This window comes from Malus domestica, chromosome 15 (assembly GCF_042453785.1).
Source record: "Malus domestica chromosome 15, GDT2T_hap1".
NCBI classification, from domain to species: domain Eukaryota; kingdom Viridiplantae; phylum Streptophyta; class Magnoliopsida; order Rosales; family Rosaceae; genus Malus; species Malus domestica.
Genome location: NC_091675.1, coordinates 50,462,204 through 50,487,912, shown reverse-complemented (window position 1 = coordinate 50,487,912; position 25,709 = coordinate 50,462,204). Strand labels below are relative to the sequence as shown.

At 36.6% G+C, this 25,709-nt stretch overlaps 2 protein-coding genes across 3 annotated transcripts; one reads left to right on the top strand and one right to left on the bottom strand.

Moving 5' to 3' along the window:
• Positions 1 to 16,652: 16,652 nt before the first annotated feature.
• LOC103416663 (11-beta-hydroxysteroid dehydrogenase B) lies at positions 16,653 to 19,913 on the bottom strand. Its single transcript, XM_070814702.1, has 7 exons — positions 19,508 to 19,913; positions 18,948 to 19,140; positions 18,052 to 18,137; positions 17,790 to 17,921; positions 17,356 to 17,520; positions 16,943 to 17,148; positions 16,653 to 16,870 (listed from the first exon to the last, which is right to left on the bottom strand). The coding sequence occupies exons 1-7, from the start codon at positions 19,688 to 19,690 to the stop codon at positions 16,780 to 16,782; spliced, it is 1,056 nt and encodes a 351-aa protein (XP_070670803.1). The 5' UTR covers positions 19,691 to 19,913; the 3' UTR covers positions 16,653 to 16,779.
• Positions 19,914 to 21,485: 1,572 nt separating this feature from the next.
• On the top strand, positions 21,486 to 24,262 carry LOC103425297 (aspartate carbamoyltransferase 2, chloroplastic). 2 transcript variants are annotated; one of them, XM_070813763.1, is made up of 7 exons: positions 21,560 to 21,794; positions 22,096 to 22,182; positions 22,216 to 22,596; positions 22,721 to 22,860; positions 23,228 to 23,401; positions 23,544 to 23,780; positions 23,879 to 24,262. In XM_070813763.1, the coding sequence occupies exons 2-7, from the start codon at positions 22,122 to 22,124 to the stop codon at positions 23,984 to 23,986; spliced, it is 1,101 nt and encodes a 366-aa protein (XP_070669864.1). In that variant the 5' UTR covers positions 21,560 to 21,794; positions 22,096 to 22,121; the 3' UTR covers positions 23,987 to 24,262. The 2 variants fall into 2 exon arrangements, with proteins under 2 accessions (XP_008361607.1, XP_070669864.1); XM_008363385.4 differs by having other exon boundaries at positions 21,486 to 21,794; positions 22,096 to 22,596.
• Positions 24,263 to 25,709: the final 1,447 nt, after the last annotated feature.

Genomic DNA, 25,709 nt, shown 5'->3' with positions numbered 1-25,709 from the left:
AAACTCGGGATCGTCCTGGGAGTGAATCGTAGAGATTGGAGAACCTCTGGGACCTTTACTCTCTTATGTGCTAGAACATCTTCTGCCCTCTCCACATTCACATCCAACGCGTAACGAGCAGGCAACTGATTGAAATAAAGCCATAGCTGATCATCAAATCCAGGAAGATTCGCCTCCTCAAAATTGGACTCTTGGATTCGTCGAAGCACCTCGTTGTTGATCTCTGGCTTCTGCCAGTGGTGGCGAGGCTGTGCCTGCGACAACAGCACCGTTCGGCTGCCGCAGCTCTCCACGTTCTCGTTGATAGCCATTGAAAAGCTCGGGAAAAGCTTGCTACTTCCCCCGAAGTGAAATAAATCGTGGATTTATAGATTAGAGAAGAGGAATCTGCTCGGAAATAGTGAGATGCAGATTTTAAAGAGGGAAAGAAGGAGGAGAAAGAGAGAGAAAGCTGGTCTTCATTTTTCTCTCTTGAAATTTGCTGCTGACGTGTTGAGTCGGTGGTGGTGTTTGGAGATTTGAAACGGGTTTTGCAGATTCTCGGTGGAGGTTGTGGTGAGATCTCACGGTGATGAGATGGAAAAATGAAAAACAACCGACATAGTTTTCGTGTTGATTCTCACAGACGGTGCCAAATGTTGATGCACAAAACCGGAGGTCTTGGAACAATGTAAATCCGATCTTGAATCTGTAAGAAATGTAAATAACACAAGATGTATCATGGTTCACCCCAATGTTTGGGCTACGTCCACACTGATATATTGTATTTCTGAAGGAGAGAGAACTTCCTTATGTGAGGATGAGCTTCTTTGAATATGAGATGGGATGTGAGGCTCTGAGAGAGTGAGGGGTTAGGCCTAAGAATTGGCCTCTCCTAATTGTGATGGTGAGGGGTCCTTTTATAGAATAAGGGCTCCTCACTTATTACATATTTGCCCCTCCATTTATTACATAATTACATTTGAGTCCTCCGAGTATTTATACGAGATCTAAATACGGAGGCCCTAAGTATGATATAAACACAATCCATTGGATGATTGATTCCCTTCCCATAAGTATGAGTTATCTTGAATGCATGTGTCAAAGGTGATCTCGACAATTTTGCCATGTACAGTTTTCCTTGCTAGCTTTTGAATTTCTAATTCACAGAGTACTCAATGCCTAAGTTGGAGCACAACCAAAGCATGCACGTGGAAGTAGTTTACATCTCAAAATACAAACTTGCATCAGATTTATAGACTAGAAAATGCCTTTGCAAATTTAAAGAGACAAAAAATGAGGAGCAAAAATATCTGCTACAAGGTATGGTGGACTTGTATTTGCACCATTAGCGTCACAGTCATATCAATTTTATATGATGGCGAATTTCTTTGGGTTCTTAGTCATCTTAGCCAAATTGGGATGTCATTTCGTCTCAAACACGTACAAAAGAGAAGTTGACTTAATTATTCCAGTGGAATCTGGGTTCTACTCCTCCAGTTGGCTTGCAATTTTGTCCTTTGTGCACCTCATCGTCATGTTAGTATCCCGGTGTAAAAAAATTCAAATGTAGGATGATGATTAATAGTAAAATGCCAAAAGCACAATAATTTCCCCATCTTAAAAACAACTACAATCAAGATAAAGAGGCAGAAACACAATTAATCAAGAGTGCATTCCCTTTGCCCCCTGTTAAGTCTAGTTTTGAAAAGTCAATATGCAGAGTTTTTTAGTTCAACCATGCAAGTGGGTAAAAGTGGGTTGGGCTTCATTTGGTTCGATTTTTTTTTCGATTTTCGATTTTTTGAACCCACCCATACAAGTGGGTTGAAATTTCGAATGGTGGTGCTATCGCATAGTCTTTTCACATGTAATAAGTTTGTTAACTGTACCTATGTTTGCTCATGCAAACTTTCGTAACACATGTGTAGACAATATTGATGCGAAATATATAAGCACACAAATTTAACCCTCTTTTTGACAATTGTAGTATAGATGTAAGTAGGGATCGTTCTAAACCGGGGATTAGGAGGGATTGCTAAATCACTTGAAAACTAATTTAAAAACATAAAAACAAAGTTAAAAATGTAAACAAAAGATTTTAAAACAAGAAAGTAAAAGGGGGATTTGAGTTTGGTGAAGTTGAAAGTAAAAACGAATAAACTAAAAACTTAAATAGATTTTAAACAAATTTGGGTTGAATGGATAATGGAAGGCTAGCTAAGGGGTTCTTCTCCACACATGTCTTGCTTGCATACAAAATGATTTCCAATTGCATTTCAATAACTTATTAATTCTCAACGCCCCAAATTAACCATGAATTGCACTAATTAACCCTCAGTTTTTCCACAAGTTATTGGGTTGGATGATTGCATACGACAACCCAAAACATTCCCTACAAGTTCCCTACATGAATTGCATAATAGAGATACAAGCAAGAATCATTAAGTTCTATGAAAAACATAAGCATTGACGAGGCACTCGTTACTATGATTTGCATGAAACTTATGCCAAGGATTTACTTAACACAATCGTGACTAGCGACTTTTACTACTCATGAATATAAGTTCATAACGATTAGGTGAAATTCCCTTATACTCTAGCATCATATTTATGCATGCAAACTAAGTATGCATCCCTAATCAACATACATAAACATGTTATCAATCAAATAGATAAGTAAATCGAATTCATAACTTATGAAACGCAATTAAAAGTAATCAAATCATATTGCAAGCATTAACATGGTTTCGAATCCCCCCTAGCCAAGGGGGGTTTAGTTCCTCATTATTACAAAACAAAGATAAACAAATTTAAACATTGAAAAACAAAGGAAAGAAAGCACCTAAACGTTCCAACGATCCATGTTGGATAGCAAGTGCGTCTAAGGACTTTTCTCCTTCTCTTTGCCGCAACAACAAGGTTGGAATGATGTTGAAGGGTTGGTTATTTGGAGGAATGGATGGGAAGGGGTTTAGATATGTAGGAGAGGCAAGGAAAGGCTTGGAGAATGGTTAATTTGTGGATGATTTGAATGAGGTTGATGCCATGGTATTTATAGGAAGAGGATGGACTTGTTTAACACAAAATGTTGGTGGAATTGAGTAGGTGAGCATGGCAAAGAGTGGGAATTGTTGGTGGGTTAGGTATTGAGTCATCCACTCACATGTCATGGTTAGCTAAGCATTGCATCATCCACTCACATGTCATGGTTAGCTAAGCATTGCATCATCCACTCACATGTCATGGTGAGCTAAGCATTGCATCATCCACTCACATGTCATGGTGAGTTAAGCATTGCATCATTACTCAAATTTCTGGTGGAGGTGGAAGTAAAAGCCACGGCATTGATGTGTTTTGAGTGAAGTTTTGGCCAATCCTTCTAGAAATTTATCCCTTCTTGCAACTTGTATTTGTTTCACCAAATTTTTAGCATGTTCTTAGCCTCTTTTGTCTTCAAATTCGTCCATCCATCTTGCTCATATCATATGTAATCCATTCCAAGCTCAAAACTGCTCCAAAATGCACCAAAATGCACTTTCTTGCTACCTTAGCCCTTTGGACCTACAAACACACGAAAATGGCTTAAAGTACTAAAATAACTAAGAACTAATAACGTAAATGCAAGAAAACTAGTTAACTAAGTCGCATAAATATGCGTCTATCAAATATCAGCCATTTACCTGTGTATGCTCATGCAAACTTTCATAACACATTTGCGGACAATATCAGCCATTAGAAATAGATCTTGCAGCCATATAAATTTGAACTTTTTCCATTTATTTTCCACGCGCAGCAAAATGTCTATCCTTTGCCCCTTTCTCATGTTCCTTCGTATTCTTTCTTTGGTAAAACTGATAAATGTTACCGACAATCTATGACACAGTATATTTGGATGGAGGATTTTCAAGCCATGACTGAAAACCAAATTCTAAAAAGAGAATACCACAAAATGAGAAATTCTTCAATAGTACGCAGTCATGAATGATAAGAAATGAATGGACAAGATTGAAAATAGACTATTCAATACTTGTGGAAATCTTTGTACAATAAAATAACCAATAGTTCTCCTTCTCTAATGCGTTTTTCATTTCATCTCAAACACGTTACAAACAAAGGTGGACCTACAAGTAACTATCAAAGGCAATTCAACAGGTGACCAAAACGTAGCCACATCTTTAATTTTACAAGAATTAAAGTTTCCTATTGACTTCATGACTTAGTAATTTAAAGTCTTGGTCCTTGGAAATTATTAGTTCATAAAATACAATATTTGTTGACTTGTAGTGCATGCATAAAGTTGGATAAAATCTATATGGTCTTTTAATCAATCAGCTGTAGCAGATAAATAGACAGTTCATAATACCTAATCTCAGTTTACTACCCTCAAGTTTCTTGGTTTTCAACATTTGGTACATCAAATTTTTTTTATCCCAGAATGGTACATGAAGTCATAATTCAGGGACACTTTCATACATCTGTTAAGTTTAATGTTAAATCAGCCGTTGACTAGTGATGTGGCGCCTACATGGACAATGATTGGGCGCCATATATCAATATAGCCAATCAAATGTGGCAAATAAATAGACAGTTCATAATGCTTTTACTCATTTGTTTTCATATAGTTGAATGACTGAATGATTTCATATGTTATTAATTTTGTAAGATATGATCTTTACAAAGTATCTGAATAGTTTCGATCATTAATACGAAATTTCGTGAATTAAAAACTAAATATCATGAGGAAGAACTCCCTCATCTATTGAGTCATGAACAAAGTTAATTCATAATATTAAATATTCACTTACAAGTGAAAATGAATACCACTAGACTTTTAAAAGCTACAATCTGAAGGCCACTGCTCTATTCTTTCTTTGGTAAAATCGATAAATGTAACTGACAAACTATGACACGGTATATTTGGGTGGGGGATTTTCAAGCCATGGGACTAAAAACCAAATTATAAAAAGAGAATACCACAAAATGAGAAAATTCTTCAATAGTACGTGGTAGGGGTGGACATGGGTTGGTTTGGGTTAGTTTTGGGCCAAAACTGAAACCAAACCGACCTAGTCAGTTGGGCCAAATTGCAAATCGAAACTGACCAAGCTAGGTATAAAACTGATAAAGTCGGTTAACCGACAGTGGCAGGTTGGTTTGGGTCAGTTTTCGGTTTGTGTGAAGACGAAAATACATAACAAATTCATTTCCCAAAAGCTATAGAATGTAGCACCAATATGAGTGATTGCTCAAAGGAAAACACAACCATAGAAAAACTACTACCTTCTCCAAATGGTGACCCTGTTTTCCTTTCATAATTTCATTCCTCTCTGTTTTTTAGGCACATAAAGGTTGCCTTTTCTTTTTGCTATTTGCTTTTTGAATGAAAGGAAAGGGGACTTTTAAACTAATTATGTTTTATTTTCATGTGGTGTATCCACGGTAACTCGTAAATAACTAATTATTTATATTACTACACGTATTAATTATGGTTAAAAAAATAAAAATAAGTATACGAGGGTCGGTTCGGTTAACCACATCCGAAGAATTTTGAAATTGCTTGCCAAACCGATTAAGATCGGTGCGATTCGGTTTAACCACCGAAAATTAAAACAAAAAACCAAACCAAACCAACCCCTTGGTGTGGTTCGGACGGTTCAGTCATTTTTATTTTTTTTATTTTAATGCTCAGCCCTAGTACGTAGTAAAGGCTCTAGGGAAGTCGGAATAAGAGAGCACTCATCTTGGGGTGGGGTTACTACTTAGATGCTTTCAACATCAAGGTTCTAAAAGACGTTAGGCACTAGTCGGGCGGTGAGCTGGGACCTAGCGCCTAGGCGGTTAGGCGGGAATTAGGTGAGCGCCTAGACGAGCTAGGCAGATTTAAGTAAATTATTATATCTCATATAAATAGTGTCTATTTTTACTTAGAAAAAAACCTAGACTAGTATTGGATGACATTACATTTATATATATATATATATATATTTCTTTGTTTTTATTAAAGTTACTATAAAACATATGAATACTTACGTTCTTATACTTGAAATTTTCAAATATTAAAACCTTAATGTAGGTCCACTAAGTCTAATAAAAAACTAGAAATGAAAAAGCCCATTAACTTTCTTTTGTTATATTGTTGTTTTGGACATTTTTGGTTGGGTCAAGAAGGCCATTAAATTTTAAGGTCCATTTAGCTTTGGAAAACAGAAAGTTGCGGATCTACTTAAATAGGCTTATAGCATTTTTGGTTGGGTTAAGAAGGCCATTAAATTTTAAAGTTCATTTAGCTTTGGAAAACGAAAAGTTGTGGATAAACTTAAATAGGCTATAGCAAACGATGACGTATAGTACATGTCATTTAAACTATTCATCGTCTTCATCTTCTCACCCACTGCTCTTGCTAATGCATCTTCTTATCGGTGGCCACCAAACTTCACGCTTTTCGTTCTGGATGCAATTCTTTTTCAGATAAACAAGATAGCCCATGTAGATCTTCTAGCCACCTAGTCCCGCCTGCTCCACCTAGGCCCTTGCTTAGGCGCCGCCGAATGGGTTTTCTGACTTATCAAAGGATTTGACCTTAATCAGAATGGGTGGCATCGCTAGACCTGGCAGTCTCTGACACGATATGAAAATGATACGAAAATAACGAGTTTCGGGTCAATACGATAATTTATCAGGTCATTATCAGGTGACCCGTTAAGAACCTGTTAATAACGGGTTCTTAACGGGTACACACGCGGGCAACACGTAGGTAACCCGTTTCGACCCGTTACGAAAAAATTTATTTTGATAATTTTAAAGTTTAATTACTAAGAGATTTGTTATAAAATACAATAGCCATATTAATATATACAATATATTCTATATTAAATATATAGTTTTGTATTATTATTCTATATAAGTTTTAAAAAAAAGTTTTAGTCATTATTTATTTTTATTATGGGAATTCTTTATTATCATTACTAGGATAAATTTTACTTAACATTTTGTTGTCCAAAATTAAAATGAACTAATATAGTATTTGTATAGGCAAGAACCAAAAAGATATACATACAAGTATGAAAAATGTGAAATAATATATAAACACTCGTGATTCATCATTATTCCTCCATGAGTAGATAATGGTTACACTTACATTATCGTTTAGATTTTTAAAATCCTCCAAACCTTCACGAATAATGTTTTTATTTGAGGAAATAATAATTATTGTAGAAGTGTAAAAAATGTAAAAAAATATACAATCACTTATAGTGACAAACTTTACAACTTTCATGACGGGGTCAGCTTCGAAATCCAACACTATAATTCATAAACCTTAAATTTATATTTAACCGTCGATTGCCAATTACACTTTATTCTTCTTACTGAATTTCATTTTTAAAATTTTCATTTTTGAAAACATAATCATCTGGCGGATGTAAAAAGATGAACAGTTCAGATCTTTGATATTTACGGTTAATTGAAATATGAGTCGATGTCATATAGTTTGTAGAAACTTTATAAACATCAAGCAATATTTTCACTAACCGTAACTCTAAATATAATATCAACGATCTAAACCGTTCATCTTCCTGCATCCTCTAATAGATCAAGTTTTCAAAAAATAAAATCTGAAAAAAAAAAACAAAACTTGATGAGAACAATGAAGCGTAAATGTAAACAACAATCAACGGTTAAATTTTGATCTATGATTTATATGATTATAGTGGTGAATTTCGAAGTTAAGCTCTTCATGAAAGTTGTAAAGCTTGTCATTACGAGCGTTTATATGTTTGTTCTATATTTTTTTACACTTCTACATTAATTAAAAAATTATTAAAGACTTTAGGTAAGTGGAATATACTTAAAAGAAAATTGCGTTTTTATGTTTTAGATGTGACAATATGATATGTATATACTTATTTAGTTTTATATTTTTCATTTGATTATTTATTGGTTTAAAATATATTTTCTTTAACGGGTAACGGGTCGGGTCATATTACCTATTAATATTATCGGGTTGATTTCAGGTCGGGTCATTTTACCTGTTTATTTTACCGAGTATTACGCGACACCACCCGATAAGATATCGGGTACGATACAAAAATGACACGAACACGGAAAACATGACACGAATGCCAGGTCTAGCCATCGCTCACTGCCTAGGCGACGCCTAGGCCAATTTTTAGAACACTGTTTACTAGTTATCAGCTCTGCACTTGGCTACCCAGTGTTTAACGTGGGCATGATAACTGGTACACCAGAGGTGCGTCATTCCCGGTCATCTCGTACTCGGCAAAATAGCCCCGTAACTTCGGGAAAATGGGTGCCCCCAATTGCTCAGGATATGGCACACCCTGATCCCGATGTCCTTGGGACATCAGGATGGCCACGTGCTGGCCAACACCTGAACGTGACGCAGGCCATTTAGAATGCATGAGAACAAGAAATAAATAGAACTTATAAATTTAAATATGATTAATATGCAATTGAGGAACGTGTTCAGAGCATACAACTAACTAGAACATTAAAAAGAAATAGTATAAAATTGAATGAGCAAAGGAATGGGTCCTACACCAAGAGGGCTGCTGATGCAGAAGTGCATTGACGCTGGGATCGTACGCCTTGATTCTAAGTCCTGAGGGGGCACAAAACAAGCATGAGTGGACCAAATTGATATACATAATAATAAAACAGTTATTCAACATACTAACCCCCAAAGTTGTATGAAAACTAATAGCATAATAAGTAATAAGTTTTTTCGAAAACTCTAGCATGCCATAAAACCTTCGTAAAATATATCTCGTATACAGTGTGCTAACTAGTGGTATTAGTGTTGCCCGAAGGCATATAGAACTCTTCCTTCAGACACTTCCTTCATAAATATCAATCGCCCGGATGCTCTTACAGCACCCACCCAAAGGCATGTTTAGTATCAATCGCCCGAAGGCTCCTACAACACACACCCAAAGGCAATATGTGTCCACTAGCTACACACAAACCATTGAATATAATCTTTCCAAACATAGGTACATATATCTGAAAAACATCTTTAAAGTATAAATCATCATTCATCTATACTATAAAAAAGTGTGCAAAAACATGTTCTAAATAGTATATTGTCATCCATCAGATATTCTACAAAGAACATGGGTTCAATAGAAAATATGGTATTTCAAAATATTCTAAGTAAGCATGATATCTCAATAAAACGTAACCATTAAATCATGTTTTTCGTGTATGCATTTGTACTATTAAAACATGCATTTTAGAAGGGGTCCACTCACATATACTCCGTTGTAGAAGAGCCGTACGAAATAGGAATGACTGATTCGCCGCTAATAATTACACCTAAGCACATAAAGGGTACAATTAATAAAACTATACTGAAACGATTTAATTTGGGAAAACGGACTTAAAAAACAGGTCCAAGACATCGAAATTAGCCTATAAGAGGTCCCGGACGAAAACCCGAAAAAAGTAAAAAGGGTCAATGTTGTCCGTTGACCGATCAAAGTCAACGATGATCGTTGATCGGGTCAATGGTTAGACCGGGTCAGGTCAAAGTTAACGGTCTAGGTCGAATCAATCTGGTTAGGCTTGGGTTGGAACCGGGTTGGGCCTAAAGGGTTTGGGTCCAATGGGTTTTAAGGTTTAGGGTAAACGGGCTGGAGGCCCAAGTTCCATTCAACCCTATGGTCGGTTTCTTTGGGTTATAACACACGAGCCTGGGCTTGGAAGCCTGGCCCAGGGTTTAGGGTTGAAAGGGTTTACAGGCCTAAGGCCCTAATGGAAATGGCCTAAGGGCCTTTAGGTTTTAAAATTTAATAATTAAAATAAATAAATAAAACAAAATGGTTGGGTTGGGTTTTAAATGGGCCTAAGGCCTGGGTTCTATATATGGCCCAAAGGGGCCTGGTTTGACTGGGTTTTGGGTGAACCGACCTAACGGCTTAGTTTCGATAGGGAAGAGGAGACCAGAGCTTCCCCAACTCTGATTGACGACAAGACGCCGATCTACCCTCCGATCTACCTACGAACATGAAGGTACAAGAGAGGGGAAAAGAATTTCTACCTATGACGAACCCTAAAGTGGCCAGAGACGGCCGAGATCTTGCTCGAAACCCACGGGGTTCGTTGGAGGCTTTTCCTGGGTTTCTGGGCCTCACCGAGCTCCACAGAGATGATGGAAAGTGAGAGAGGAAGTCTAGAAGGGTGGTGATGGTACGACGCCGTCCTTGGAGTGGCTCGGGTGTGACAGTGGGTGTCGATCAGGAAAAGGGAAAAAGGAAGGGTCTGAGATAGAGGTGAGATGGATAGAGAGATGAGAGAGTGAGAGATTTGAGAGAGAGATCGGGGAAAGAGAGAGAGAGAGATAAGTGAGTTAGTAGGCTGCCATGTGGCAACGTAAGGGAGGAGAAAAAACAAGATGGAGGGTCCGGATTAGATAGGAATAAAGGGACCAAAATGAAAACTTCAAATACTTTTAGGGAAAAAGTAAAATTACATAATAATTTTGGGGATGGGTTTTACAGGATACCCTTTTTTAGCTTCTAGAAGAAAGTTTGTTATGGCCATTTCCGTACATTCAATGTACTTTACGAATAGAGGAATACATAGAGTTGAACAACGAATGATACGAAATGAATGGACAAAATTGAAAATAGACTATTCAATACTTGTGGAAATCTTTGTACAATAAAATAACCAATACTTCTCATTCTCAAATGCATTTTCCATTTCATCTCAAACACGCTACACATAAAGGTAGGCTTACAAGTAGCTATCAAAGACAATTCAACAGGTGACCAAAACGTAGCCACATATTTAATTATACAGGAATTAAAGTTCCCTATTGACTTCATGACTTAGTAATTTAAAGTCTTTGTCCTTGGAATTATTAGTTCATAAAATACAATATTTGTTCACTTGTGCATGCATAAAGTTGGATAAAATCTATATGGTATTTTAATCAATCAATTGTAGCAAATAAATAGACAGTTCATAATACCTAATCTCAGTTTACTACCCTCAAGTTTCTTGGTTTTCAACATTTGGTACATCAAATTTTTTTCATCCCAGAATAGTACCTGAAGTTATAATTCATGGACACTTTCATACATCTGTTAAGGTTAATGTTAAATCAATTGTTGACCAGTGACGTGGTGCTCACATAAACAGTTAGGGGTGGTTCGGTATGGGATCCCATACCGAAACCCTTGTCCCGATTCCCAAACCGAAATTTTTGGGAATCCCAATTTTCGGGAATCTCGAAATAATTTCGGGATTTCTGGACAAATTGGGAATCCCGAAATGGTTTTGGGCTTTTGGACCCAATTTGACATAGTTTCATATGCATGCATGCTGCTAATATATAACCAAAGTAACAATCTGCCCACTGCCACAATAATGCCCATTTGAATCCCGAAATGGTTTCATATGCATGCATGCTGCTAATATATAACCAATCTGCCCACTGCCACAATAATCCCAATTTGACATAGTTTCATACTTTCATAGTATATAACCAATCTGCGTACTGCCTACTGCCCATCTGTGCACAAATATGTGATAAACAAGTAAATCTACAAATCATTATCATTAAGCTTAATGTTTAAACGAGGACGAGGATCTAAACGTTTTACTGTAAATGCCATTCCCATCCATTTGCATAACATCTACATTTGGTCACTGGCAGTAACTCAATGGACTCTCATATATTCGTCAATTTCAAGGATGCTGCTCCCTCAACTAATCGTTTCATGAAAAAATTTCTATTCACTTTTGTCTAAAATGTTACGCTGTTAACCAAAAAGAATTGAAACTGAGTGATCTCGGTTCACCCATCCTTTTTATGTGTGTACGTTTCAATAGCGATCAACAAAGAATAAAGGACCTTGTAGCAAAACTAATATCCCGGTCCATATGCAAAGGAACCCTCAAACATGAAATAAGATATGAGCAATAATAAAGCTGCAACATGAAGGAAGATATGAGCAATAAAGAGATCAAAGCACCAACGAAGGATATAGAGCCAGAATTAAGATAACCATCTAATAAAATCAAACAAGAAAACAACAATAGTCAGGTTACGGAATAACAAAACCAAAATTAAATCTTAAAACCATTTGAAAACTTCAAAGCAGAATCTACCAACAGAAATTTCAAAACACTTAATTAATTACCTAATTTGGGGTGAGAGTGAGACTCGGACTCGGTATGGTGGTGAGAGAGATCGTGAGAGAAAATCGCCCGAGAGAGAGATTGTGAGAGAGAGCGGTGGCTGTGTGGTGAAGGAACGTTGTGTGGTGTGGTGGTGGGCCGGTGGTTGGCCGGAATTCGACATAGACAGATGAGAGATGAGGGCTCGGTGAGAGACGCCCAGGGGCTGGGCTGTGCTGTGCTTGGAGTTAGATGGATGGAAATGGAACAGAACTGTGAAATGGGATCTGACCTAAAACAAATCAACGACATAGATTAAATCTAAAATAATGAACGGTTCAAATAATTTTCTTATAATTAAAAAATAATATATATATATAATTTTTTTTTCGGTTCGGTTGGGAATACCGAAAAAATGAAATGCAAAACCGAATCCCATACCGAAACTTTCAGTTTGGTTTCGGATTATATCCCGAAAATTTCGGGAATTTTGGTTTGGGATCGGGATTTTTTCGGTTTGGTTTGGGATTTTTGGGATTTTTGGGATTTTTTTCCAGCCCTATGAACAGTGATTTGGCACCACGTGTCAATATAGTCAATCAATTGTGGCAAATAAATAGACAGTTCATAATGCTTTTACTCATTTGTTTTTATATAGTTGAATGACTAAATGATTTCATATTTTATTAATTTTGTTAGATATGATCTTTACAAAGTATTTGAATGGTTTCAATCATTAATATGAAATTTCGTGAATTAAAAACAAAATATCTTGAAGAAGAACTGTCACATCCCCACCTAGGCCCCCACCACATCTCGGACTCGACTCCACCGTAGCACGATATTGTTCGTTTTAGGCCCCAACCACGCCCTCACGGTTTTGTTTTTGGGAACTCACATGAGAACTTCTTAATGGGTCACCCATCCTAGGATTGCTCTCGCGCGAACTCGCTTAACTTCGGAGTTCCGATGGAACCCGAAGCCAGTGAGCTCCCAAAAGGCCTCGTGCAAGGTAGAGATGGGAATATACATATAAGGCTTACATGATCCACTCCCCTAGGCGATGTGGGATGTTACAATCCATCCCCCTTAGGGGCCCAACGTCTTCGTCGACACACTCGACCAGGGATTGGCTCTAATACCAAATTGTCACTCAATCGTAGCACGATATCGTCCGCTTTGGGCCCTAACCATGTCCTCACGGTTTTATTTCTGGGAACTCACATAAGAACTTCCCAGTGGATCACCCATCTTAGGATTGCTCTCGCGCGAACTCACTTAACTTCGGAGTTCCGATGGAACTCGAAGCCAGTGAGCTCCCAAAAGGCCTCGTGCTAGGTAGAAATGATAATATACATATAATGCTTACATGATCCACTCCCCTGGGCGATGTGGGATGTTACAATAACTAAGTGGTCCAAAACCTTAGCCTATACACACACACACAACTTAACGATTAAAGGGCATAATAGAAATTTCCACGCTTTCAAGGATAAAATAATATACAAATTCGGGAAGGGCTGTCACAAGAACTCCCCTCATTCATTGAGTCATGAATGAAGTTAATTCATAATATTAAATAATCACTTACAAGTGAAAAAAAATATCACTAAACTTTTAAAAGCTACAATCTGAAGGCCACTGCATTATTCTTTCTTTGGTAAAACCGATAAATGTCACCAACAAATCAATGAAGTTAATTCATAATATTAAATATTCACTTACAAGTGAAAAGGAATAGCACTAAACTTTTAAAAGCTACAATCTGAAGGCCATTGCACTATTCTTTCTTTGGTAAAACCGAAAAATATCACTGACAAACTATGACACGGTATATTTGGGTGGGGGAGTTTTAAGCCATGGGATTGAAAACAAAATTTTAAAAAGAGAATACCACAAATGAGAAAATTCTTCAATAGTACGTAGTAATAAATTATACGAAATAAGTGGACAAGATTGAAAATAGACTATTAAATACTTGTGGAAGTCTTTGTACAATAAAATAACCAATAGTTCTCCTTCTCCAATGCATTTTCCATTTCATTTCAAACAGGCTACAGGCAAAGGTGGGCCTACAAGTAATTATCTGAAGTAATTTAACAGGTGACCAAAATATAACCACATCTTTAATTATATAGGAATTACAGTTTCCACAATTCAAGTGGGAATGGATTGACTTTAATAATTTAAAGTCTGGTACTTGGAATTATTAGTTCAGAACATACAATATTTGTTGACCTGAAGTGCATTCATAACGTTGGATAAAATCTAATACTTAGTATCCGTTTTAAATGTTTTTTGCCTTAGCCCTTTGGCATGTGTGTGATTTACTTGTAGTGCATGCATAAAGTTGGACAAAATCTATAAGATCATTTAATCAATTAGTTGTAGCAAATAAATAGACAATTTACAATAATTTTATTCGTTTGTTTTTATATAGTTGAATGACTAAATAATTTCATATTTAATTAATTTTTTTTGGATATGATCTTTACAAAGTATTTGAACGGTTTTGATCATTAATACAAAATTTCGTGAATAAAAAACTAAGTACCTTGAGGAACAACTCCCCTTATCCATTGAGTCATGAACGAAGCTAATTCATAATGTTAAATCTTCACTTACAAGTGAAGATGAATACTATTAGATTTTTAAAAGTTGCCGTCTAGAGGCCATTGCGCAAGAAAAAGGTAGAATATATATTTTTTTACCATGCACATTTTTATTGTTTAACTTTAAATTGAAACAGCTTTTTGTGAAAAAATCAATACCAAATGAGGCCTTAGTGTTACAAGTTTACACAAAGGGTGGAGAGAATAAATTTGTTATATTTACACCTTTTTCTTTTGTACTTTTTGAATTCCTTGTTATATTTACACTAAGGAGTGAGGAGAATAAATTGGTTACAAACTCTTAATTCATATTCGAACCTAAGACTTTTTTATTTCAAATAAATAAAATCATTAATCCAGTATTGCACCAAACGGCCGACTAATTTAGTCAGTACTATCCAATGACTATTTATCCTAACCGATTGAAATAGTCATTACAATTCGAGGTACCAAACAAGGCCTTAAGGAGTAATAATGGTTTGGACTTGAATAGGCTAAAAAAATAATAATACAACCTTGGCAAGAACGACATTCTGCAAAATATATGACTCATGCTCCTTATGTAATAAAGAGAATGTGATATAAAGATGTTAAATTCATGAGACCTTAGAATTGCCAATTGGTCATTGACAATTCGGCTAGATCTGCATATACTATGTCTTCTCCCTGGCGAGTGACTGGTCTCGAGCCATTGGTGTGAAAGAGACCAACGCAAGTATGTAAGTGCTCAATAGAGGGTAAGTACATTGAACGCGATCAACCATGAGTTCGCATACTTATGTCATATGTAAACTCACTAGTTGGGATATACAAAGTAGTCATTTAACCTGAGACACCACAGTTGCCTTATGAGTATGTCTTTGATCATTTGACGATGTAACACAGAGCATGCCTCATCTTGGGCATGTTCCTAGTATTGTTAGGGTCGTTGATTTATTTGTGAAGACATGTAAGTGTACAACAATGGATCTCTAACCTTCAAACCGTTTAGGGAGAATTGTTTATGATGTGTTAAGAGTCTCTAGCCATAGCATATGAATGAGATTTAGGAAGTACGTTTCAAATCACATTCAAAGTAATCATATACACAAGAGAATCATATTAAGTAGTAAACATGAATAAACAATCAACCAAATAATGTGATCAAGAGTATTGATATCGAGAATACTGTATTGCTTTTATTCTCAAACTGAATAGGCTATCCACTTCTTCTGCTTAGTTTGGATAGCCATGACATACTGCACTCATATTTGTGGAATTCCTAAGTATTAGCAATCACTGATCTTTGCTAAAGAGAGAATACAAAGATAGGAATTTTTTTTCTTTGGTTACGTTTGAAGACGTAATTTTCAATGAATCATTAAGTGTTCCTCTTTAGAAACACGAGAAAAAAGAAGAATCTATTGCTTCTTGTCGTTAAAATGTTCTTAGTTCAATTAACATTAGAATCAAACTCAATTTCCGGGCTCTACCTTAGTAAGGTAATTAATGCGACTACTTTTACCACACAAAATCAAAATGCCGTGGATCGCTCAGTATGGTAATGGAACTGTACAGTTCGATTACTGTCGAGTGATCAACCAATGGAGAAATTTTTAGTTGTAACTGAAACACGGATGATACACCACGTGTTTTTATGTAAATGATGAAATTTTTTAATTTTTAAATTATTAACCTTTTAACACACATATTCCACCATTTATATAGAAACACGTGATGTACTGTCTTGTGTGACAGTCACATTGAAAAATATCTCCAACCAATGACTCTTTTCAAACACCACATGACCTATCAATTTCACAACGTGAAAAAGTAACGAAAATTGTCCAGAATGTCTTTAGGTCACATGTTCACAGGGGGTCTGCTACGAAATTTATTAATACTGAAGGGAGCTTATTACATGAACAACACATATTGAATGCAATAACTTTGTTTAACAGTTCAAAATCTCCGTGACGGAGATAAAAAACACAAGTTCAACAACCATAACTTCTTAGAACATGTTACTAAAATAGCTACTTCCACAGAAATGCTAAATATTTCATTCCATTTTTATCTGACGCGGGGGACTCTGTTGGGAAACTGTGTTGGGACCAATAAGTCTCCTTGGAGGAGTGCCTTCCAACAAAGGCCTTCCATAGCCTTCTGAAATAGGCCTCCCATAGCCTTCAGAAATAGGCCTCCCATAGCCTTCAGAAATAGGCCTTCCGGTGCCCACAAGGGAAGTCCTCCTTCCACCTTGCGTTGGAAGAATGAGGCGGAATGTCCAATTCAGGACCTTAGGCGCAAACACCCTGTACAGCAGGAATATGTCATACCAACTTGGATACTTAACGTATGAATCTCCTCGACAAGCCCCAGCTACAATCAACCTTGCAAAATCCTCCACAGACCCACCGGTCACATGTACCTACGACAATATAAATGTCCCACTGATTGGAATATATATATATACATATATATATATCACATTTGAAGTACTGTTTCTTAATAAAAAAATTAAGCACTTAATTTGTCTGCTCCGGGTACGAAAAATCATTCCAACCAGCATTAGTGCAATGCTTCATTGGGCCAACTTAATGAAAAGCAATACCATCGATCAATCAGTAGCTCTTACCTCCCTTTCTTCTTTCCACTGCATTTCAGCCCCCTCCTCTAGCATGAACTTGCCTCCTGTCATTTCACTTCCAATCCACCCGTGAGTTGCAATTGTTATCCCTACCTCATGGTTTACTTCTAATCTCAAGGTCTCATAAAAGTTAACCAGAGCTGCCTTTGCCGCCTAGTAATTCAAACACAACAAAAGGATAGTAATAAATTGATGCGTGCTAGCTCTTTGATATAGTTAACTTCGACTACAAAAGCTGGTCCTAAATAAGTTTTACAAGAAAGTTTGACAGGTCATGGAATGCATCCTAACCACTGGGTAATTCTAATTTGATGATGAGGTATACGATTCTAGTTCCATGTTTATTTCTCCTTCTAAAATGTTGAATATACTTGATCAATATTCCCATAATAATATGAAAGGATTAAATAATATATACTCACAGCATATAAACTCATTCTCGGCAGAGGTAACCAGCTCTCAACTGATGCATTGACAATGATCCTTCCATTAGTTTGACGTAGGTAAGGAAGAGCAACATATGTTGGATAAACATTCCCCCAGAAATTTATATCCTGAGAACAAAGATATTCAGAACCGCAATACCTCATTGATAGCGAATTTGCCTCATAAGAAATAGCAGTTTGTATTAAAAATGTAGTGCAAACTTTTGGACTTCTGCTCATGCAACTTTGCAATCCTTACCAACAATTGGGGAAAGACAGACGTGTCTGTAACTTCCTCGAAGTAGAATGTATGTCCTAGACTTACTGTATTTACAAGGTGATCCACTGCAAAATTAGAGACAAATCAAAATAACTACTTTAGTTTCAGAATTAACATCATGGCGGCAGTGAAGGCACAAAATTCTTCTCATGGAGAGACTATGTAAGAAATTGCTACTAAGTTAGTATTAAACAAAAGAAGGGAAGTTACAGAACGGGACAGTGAAGGCTCGCGACAGCAAGCTCTTCTCCCTAACCTTTCCATTATATTATTAAAGCGCTAGCACGCCCCTTTAGAGAAAGGGGGTGTAAGCACTTCACTCGCTAGGGGATGGGATTCATTCACTTGCATTCCTACTTGCAAAATCATGCGGAGTGCAACTATAACATTTTTCTCTTTTTTGGTTTAGTAGGAAATCAACTTAAAACAAGCATATTCCAGCAACTGCTACTAATTAATACAACTCCTTCATATATATGTGCTTAATTAACCCATGAGGTTTATCAATAGACTTCTTAGCCAAAATGGAAATTCAGATGTCAAACAGTTGCACTCTCTAGACAAACAAATATATCTAAGAAATTACAAGTCCACGACCAAATTAGGGTTGGAGTACTGGTATATCCTATAAGGCTTCACATCTGATTCTATACTAGCTAAAATTCGATCTTAACTCCTCGGCATGTGTCTGTAGCTTTCATAGTTGTAGGTTACTGTGAAAAATGTTCAAATGTGCATAAATACTCTACTTAATTGAATAAATCTGCAGTCCACTAGTCCGTCTCTGTCATGCTTAATTATGACCTTTCAAGTGTACAACTTTTGTTTTTAAAACTATGGCTTTCTAAATAATCAAATTTGTCTCTGGCGCATACCTCGGCCATAGAAGCTTATCGTTTCACTGATGAAACGCCTACATTCCTCTTCCTTGACAACGTCGGCGGCTATATTCATGACATGCTTTGCACCCATACGCCTTGCATTCTCACTGATCACTCGCAGTCTGTTCTGTCTTCGTGCCACTAGTACAAGATTTGCTCTTCTCTTCGCATATTCATATGCAATTTGCTGCAATCACAACCCTCATGCTACATCACACACACACACACACACACACATACATATATAACCACTTTTATCAAACTATCAACGTATCGGTGATTATGTTCCTGTATTGTATCCTCTTACCTATCATATACTTACACAATCTGAATTGTGTTTTAGAAAATTAATATGTAATATACATGCATTGTTAAGTAATTAGACATTTTCTAAAGTAGTAAACAAATTTATGTTTTGGGCAATTTTCCATCATTTTCATGTAACGGTATCAATTTTAAATATCACTGCCGATATTTAAAACCTTGCTTGAAACAAGATGAACTTCAAAATTAATGGATAAAATTATATTTGGAAATAGGGGACTTATAATTACCTCTCCTATGCCAGAAGAAGCTCCTGTAATTATAACAACCTTATCTTCGACAATTTCACTGTTGAACAAATTGTAAAGCCACTCACAACCAGTGACGAAGGTCAACGCTGGCCAAGCAAACGCCAGCATCACTAAACTTGCCGGTGGCACCACCCAATTCAACACCGAGTTAAACAAATCCATCGGTTCGGTTCGCAAAAAGCGTTAACTAACCCTAATTAAACACACAACAGCTTTGCTTTTTTTGTTTTTGGGTAACTGATGATGGTCCGAAATGTGGTCGATCAAATTCAGATGGGAATAGATAAAATCGAGAGAGAGGAGTTGATGAGTTTGAAATAAATAAAAAAGTGGGCAGTGGTAGTGGCAGAGATGATCAACTTCAACTCACAATATCATTACATGCAAGGAGGGCACGTCACGTGTTGATGGCAAGCTCTTGTAGTGACGAATGGAAGGGTTTTTGGAACTTCCTGCATGAGTTAGCGTGCTGCTCCAACTTGCCATTTGCTCAGATGTAGCACCATGGTCAGGACACCTGTTCTCTTCACTTGGTTATCTTTCCTTCTTAAAGATTAAAATAAATAAAATAGACTGCCCTAGGGCAAGGTATAAAATATCGATGATATCGGAAATATCGGTAGTCCAAAAACATGGAAATTTCAATGGAAATATCGGAATATTATCGATATCAATAAAAATTAAATAAAAACCACGGAAATTGTAAGAAAAACTTGGAAATTTTTATTGAAACTTTGCAGGATGTTTATTTAGTCAATTATCTATTAGTTTATCATAAAAAATTGGAAAGAAATGCATTGCATGATAGATATAACTGATTTAAGTTGATTATATAGCGAGCTGGCAAACATTGTGAGTGTAGAAAATATGTAGTAATTAATGAAAGAAGCTTAAACACATCATAATCATTTATATATAATGAATTAGTACAATATTTTACACTTTATACATTGCATGGTAAGATACATGAGTGACTTAGCAAGGTCTAAAATATCGATGATATCGGAAATATCGGTAGTCCAAAAAAATATCGGTACTCCAAAAATGCGGAAATTTCGATGGAAATATCGGGATATTATAGATATTTTAGACCATGCCCTAGGGCAACCATCACAAAGGTTATCAAAGTGCAAGGCATTCCTTACACCAGAGGAAGAGAAATAAGCCAAACGCAATTCGAAGAAAGTCCGTCTGTCAGTTGATTTTCAACAAAATTAGCTTCTCTAAAATATAAATATAGGAATTGCAATTAAACTTAAAAGCTGAAGTCCTAACGACTGAGATATTCTTAGTACGTCAGAAACATAATCTTGTATTCAAGATGTCATATTACAATTAGTTGTAAATTTTTTTTGAAGTTTTTAACTAATATATTATTGTACTTAGTATAGCAGATAGTGTATCGACATACTAAAAAAATTTCTCCTAACGACTTTCATTCATTTGAATTCTTCAATAAGGATTACATGAAGTAAGACAAATAATGAGGAGGTTGGACTCCAATTCGATGGTACCATTTGCAACATGCATGAATAAAGCACATATGGTTGTTGGGCTTCGTATAGGTACAACGTGGTCTGATATTATGTAAAAATACGATTATTTGAATTACTCGTGTATACTGTTTACAATATAGAGGGTTTGAGAAAATTCATATGTGATAGGAATCTACAATAAAATTGGTATGATGTTCCATTAACTACAGAGAACATTAGGAAGATGCAAGGAAAAATAAGGCGGTAGGGAATTTTTGTGTGTGTGTGATGCAGAAAATAAAATTTTAGGATAAGTTGGTATTCTACTATAAAACTAATTAACAATATAATGAATGGTCTAAGTTACTTATAAATCATGTAAGTAAAACATGAGAAATGTTAAAGAAAATTTTAAAATACCAGAGAATTTTGTGAAAAGACGATAAATTGAGTGGCTTCATAAATTACAAGATTTTGTGTCTTGATTTTAGTAGTTTTTTATTTCTCCACAAGAAAAGGGCGCACGAAAAAATACCACAAGCACAAGACGAGGAGACCGAAATCGAAGCCCAGCGTTTCAATTAAAGTAAGAAAGCCCAAAACGCACCACTCTTCCTCCAACTCCCTCTCTCCCTCTCTCCCTCTCTCATTATTTAGCTCTGCAGCAGTGCCGCCGCCGCCACCACAATCTCAGATCAGAGGTCGACGCCAACTCCACCAACCTCCTCCCCAGAATCCACCCACTGTCCCCTCTCATTTCATCTTCAGTTTAACGGGCCTCCTCGGATAAGGTACCAAACTCTCATCCGTTGTTCATTGTAATAACCATATGATGAACATTTTCTTGAGTATTTAGATTGTGCTTTTTCCTATTTAAATTTCTTCGCGCTGTAAATTTTGGGTTTGTTGGGTCTTTGTTTTTTCTATTAATTTAGGGTCCGGCTTTAATGGTACGTAGCATTCAGAGTTAGGGGTTAGATTTGATCTTCAAAAGTACATTTATTTTTCGTATCATTGAGTGCTAAGTAACACTGAAGAAAAAATGAATACTTTATGATTGGAAGTTAATTTTCCAGTTTCTTCTTGTTACAGAGGCTTGAAATTTTGTAGATATTGAGATGGCTGCTTCATCGTCACTATTTTCATCGTCTTCGTTCCAAGGGGTCATGTCGTTTCAGAACACAAAGTTATGCGCTAGTTATTCCAACTTTGTCTACAAACAACCAATGCACCTCAAGAGATCGTCACAAAATAATGGGACGGTTTCGTGCCGGGCATTGGAAGTTGACAAATCATCTTCCTCCTATTCGGTGGGGAAGAAATTTCAAGTTACTGATGTGATTGAGGCTCAGCAATTCGACAGAGATCTTCTCGGAGCGATATTTGATGTTGCACGAGAGATGGAGAAGATTGAGAAGAAGTCACCAGGAAGCCAAATTCTGAAAGGTTATCTTATGGCTACTCTCTTCTACGAGCCGTCCACGAGGACTAGGCTTTCCTTTGAGTCTGCAATGAGGCGGTTAGGGGGCGAGGTCTTGACAACTGAAAATGCAAGAGAGTTCTCTTCGGCAGCTAAAGGAGAAACCCTTGAAGGTTTGCGTATCTCCTTCCATTTCCGTTCACGTACTAGAGATGGTTTTTACTTGCTACAATTTGGTCGTGAATCGTGATGTAATGGGGGATTGATTGATTGATTGATTGATTGATTGACTTACAGATACTATAAGAACTGTTGAGGGTTACTCGGATATAATTGTGATGCGGCACTTTGAGAGCGGTGCAGCCAAAAGAGCTGCTGCAACTGCTGGCATTCCTGTCATCAACGCAGGAGATGGTCCTGGACAACACCCAACTCAGGTATCGGACAAGTTTTTACTACAGAAGAGGGAATCGTACTATCGAAAAGATAGATAAGGGATTGTTAAAACTTAAAACACCAAAGTTCTAATCCTGAGATGGATTCTTGTGGGCCAGCCTCGGGAGGGATATTCGTTTATAATTGACTTGCTCAGATGTTTGTTCCATTTGTACATTATCCCGTACTAGCGAACTCTGTGCCGTTGTTTTTAGTCTTCCCAACTGAAAACTGTGAATTTAAAAAATAAAAAGTACAGAACTATGGTTTTATAACGTAAATGCTGAGGTTTTGTAATGTCAGTTTTATGTTTGTCTGTTAGAAGTTCTACAATCTGTTGAGTTAAAAGCTCTGTTCTTGCTTCCACAGGCTCTTTTAGATGTCTATACTATTGAAAGAGAGATAGGAAAACTGGATGGCATTAAAGTTGCACTTGTTGGAGATCTTGCTAACGGAAGGACAGTGCGCTCACTTGCATACTTGCTCGCCAGGTATAACGATGTGAAGATCTACTTTGTCTCTCCTGACGTGGTAAAGATGAAGGTAAAGTCCAAAATCGTTCTTGCATTATTTTGCGTATTTTCCTTTTTTTGATTTATATAAACCTTAGTAATTCAGGAAGTGTGGGGGACTATGAGGAATCTAAGATATTGGAGTCTCATCTTTTTTATATTTCCTGTTCCAGAATGATATAAAAGATTATTTGACATCAAGGAACATCCAGTGGGAAGAAAGTGCGGACTTAATGGAAGTTGCTTCTAAGTGTGATGTTGTGTATCAAACTCGCATTCAGCGTGAACGATTTGGAGAGAGAATTGACCTCTATGAAGAAGCTCGAGGCAAATACATTGTGGATAGTCGTGTGTTAGAGGTGATGCAGACGCACGCTGTGGTCATGCACCCTCTGCCTAGACTTGACGAGGTAATCACGTGATAATGAAATGATTTCAAACCCTTTAGCAGACCTCCTTTTATCAATTTCAGTATTCTTAATTTCCATTTTCTCTGAATGTCGTGCAGATTACCGTGGATGTTGATGGGGATTCACGAGCTGCCTATTTCAGACAAGCAAAGAACGGCCTATATATAAGGATGGCTCTCCTGAAACTCCTACTTGTAGGGTGGTGAGGGATGCCGTTTTGTTTTCAATTTTTAAGTTTTGATTCAGCTCAGAAGAAAAATTCAAGTTTTGGCACTGGCTTTTCTTCCTTGATTATTTCAAACAAGATTTGTTACAAAAACTGGCGGAGTTCAAACTCGATAAACAAGCGGGTAAGTTGGTTTCTCTTGACTAGTTCTTTGAGATTTCATTTTTGGTTTCCCTTTGGGTCATGATTGTAAGTATGGAAGAACAGATTCCATGAGTGTCAAGCGTCTTCGGCGGAATTACGCCTTTTGTGTGCATACCTGAAAATGCAAACACTAACACATAAAATGCATAGATGATTGTAATCAAACCGTATACGACCAACATAAAATGGAAGTCGGTGCAAACAAGTACATCTATGCTCTGCCTTTTCCTTAAAAGCTGAAGAGATTTCCAGCAACCGATCCTCCGAACTCGGGAGCTGGATGTTGAAGGAAATCAGCAGATCGAGAAACAAATCTTGAAGCTATGTTCCGGCCAAACATCGATTCAAACATGTCCATCCGTTAATTGTAATGAATTTAAATAGTACATCGTCCGTCCGTTAAATAGTTGTCACATGGTGTCACTGGTTGCATAGAGAATCGCTCCATTTTTCTGGGGTTGCAGTTGGATCTAATATATATGTTCAATTTGCAGTACCAAGACGTGGTTTAGAAATGCATATTAAAATATGTTGATGAAGTGTTAATTGGGCTCGAAATCATCATAGAAGACTCGCCTTTTTCCCATGGAGGATCGTTGAATTCAAACAAAGTATGTGAACCGTCATTTGCTCATTAGTTGTAAATTCAATTGGCTTCCGCTCTGCACACGAGATTTTGAATTTGTTTTTTTTTTCTTTTCCCTTTTATCTTTTGTATCAAAACATAAAAAATCGCGGTTTACCTTCTTTTCCTTTCTTAGATTGATGCTCGATTTTTTGTATTCACACCTACGTGAGGTCTCAAATCCAACTTATGTTTTTTTCAATATCATAAAGTATAATAATGAAACTTAAACTCCTGTTTTTGGGAGGTCAAAGTGGTATTTTAAATCATTACCAGTCTGTTAACTTTAGTGTCGACATTGAACTAAAATTGCAAATTAAAATATTTTTCTATTTTTTATTCACTTTTACAATTTTTTTTCGTCAAACGATAAATTTTGTTAAATTAATCATCGACGGAATTTGAACCAACGCTGTCGTGCAGGGAATCAACACAAAAATAGTTGACATAAAATGCATAGAGAATAGCGTTAATGGAATTACTCATTTTCAGATATCATTTTATTTCATTCCATTAACACAAAAGCTATTCTCTGCTCCGTATTTCGAAAATAATTACTTTGTCTGCTTCTAAAAAATACCAACCACCGCTCCAATCTCTTGAATGGAATCCAACCATCTATCGCGATTCAATTGCAAACACTCCAATCTCTTGAAGATGTGTTATTAATTTGTTTGTAGTTGTTGTGCAAGATAGGTATGGTCAATGTCGAGGCATGGTTCAGATAAGGATATGGAGAAGGCTGGAACGAGTTGTTGATAGAGCCACAGCTGAACATCTTTTTGAAGTGATGAATTCAATTGTAAACGCCCCAATGTCTTCAAGATGCTTTATATCCACCGTCTTTAATCTCTTCAAGATATGTTGGGCTGCGATTTCTGTCTGTTCATATTCTGTTCATATTTTATATTTCAATATGGTAATCTCCGGGTTT

Coding starts and splice junctions, on each gene's coding strand:
- LOC103425297 (XM_008363385.4), top strand. CDS start 22,122: ATGGCTGCTTCATCGTCACTATTTTCATCGTCTTCGTTCCAAGGGGTC. Junction 23,402..23,543: donor CTGACGTGGTAAAGATGAAG/GTAAAGTCCAAA, acceptor TTCCTGTTCCAG/AATGATATAAAAGATTATTT. Junction 23,781..23,878: donor CTCTGCCTAGACTTGACGAG/GTAATCACGTGA, acceptor AATGTCGTGCAG/ATTACCGTGGATGTTGATGG.
- LOC103416663 (XM_070814702.1), bottom strand. CDS start 19,690: ATGGATTTGTTTAACTCGGTGTTGAATTGGGTGGTGCCACCGGCAAGT. Junction 19,141..19,507: donor CTTCTTCTGGCATAGGAGAG/GTAATTATAAGT, acceptor TTGTGATTGCAG/CAAATTGCATATGAATATGC. Junction 16,871..16,942: donor TCCCTTGTGGGCACCGGAAG/GCCTATTTCTGA, acceptor AGGCTATGGAAG/GCCTTTGTTGGAAGGCACTC.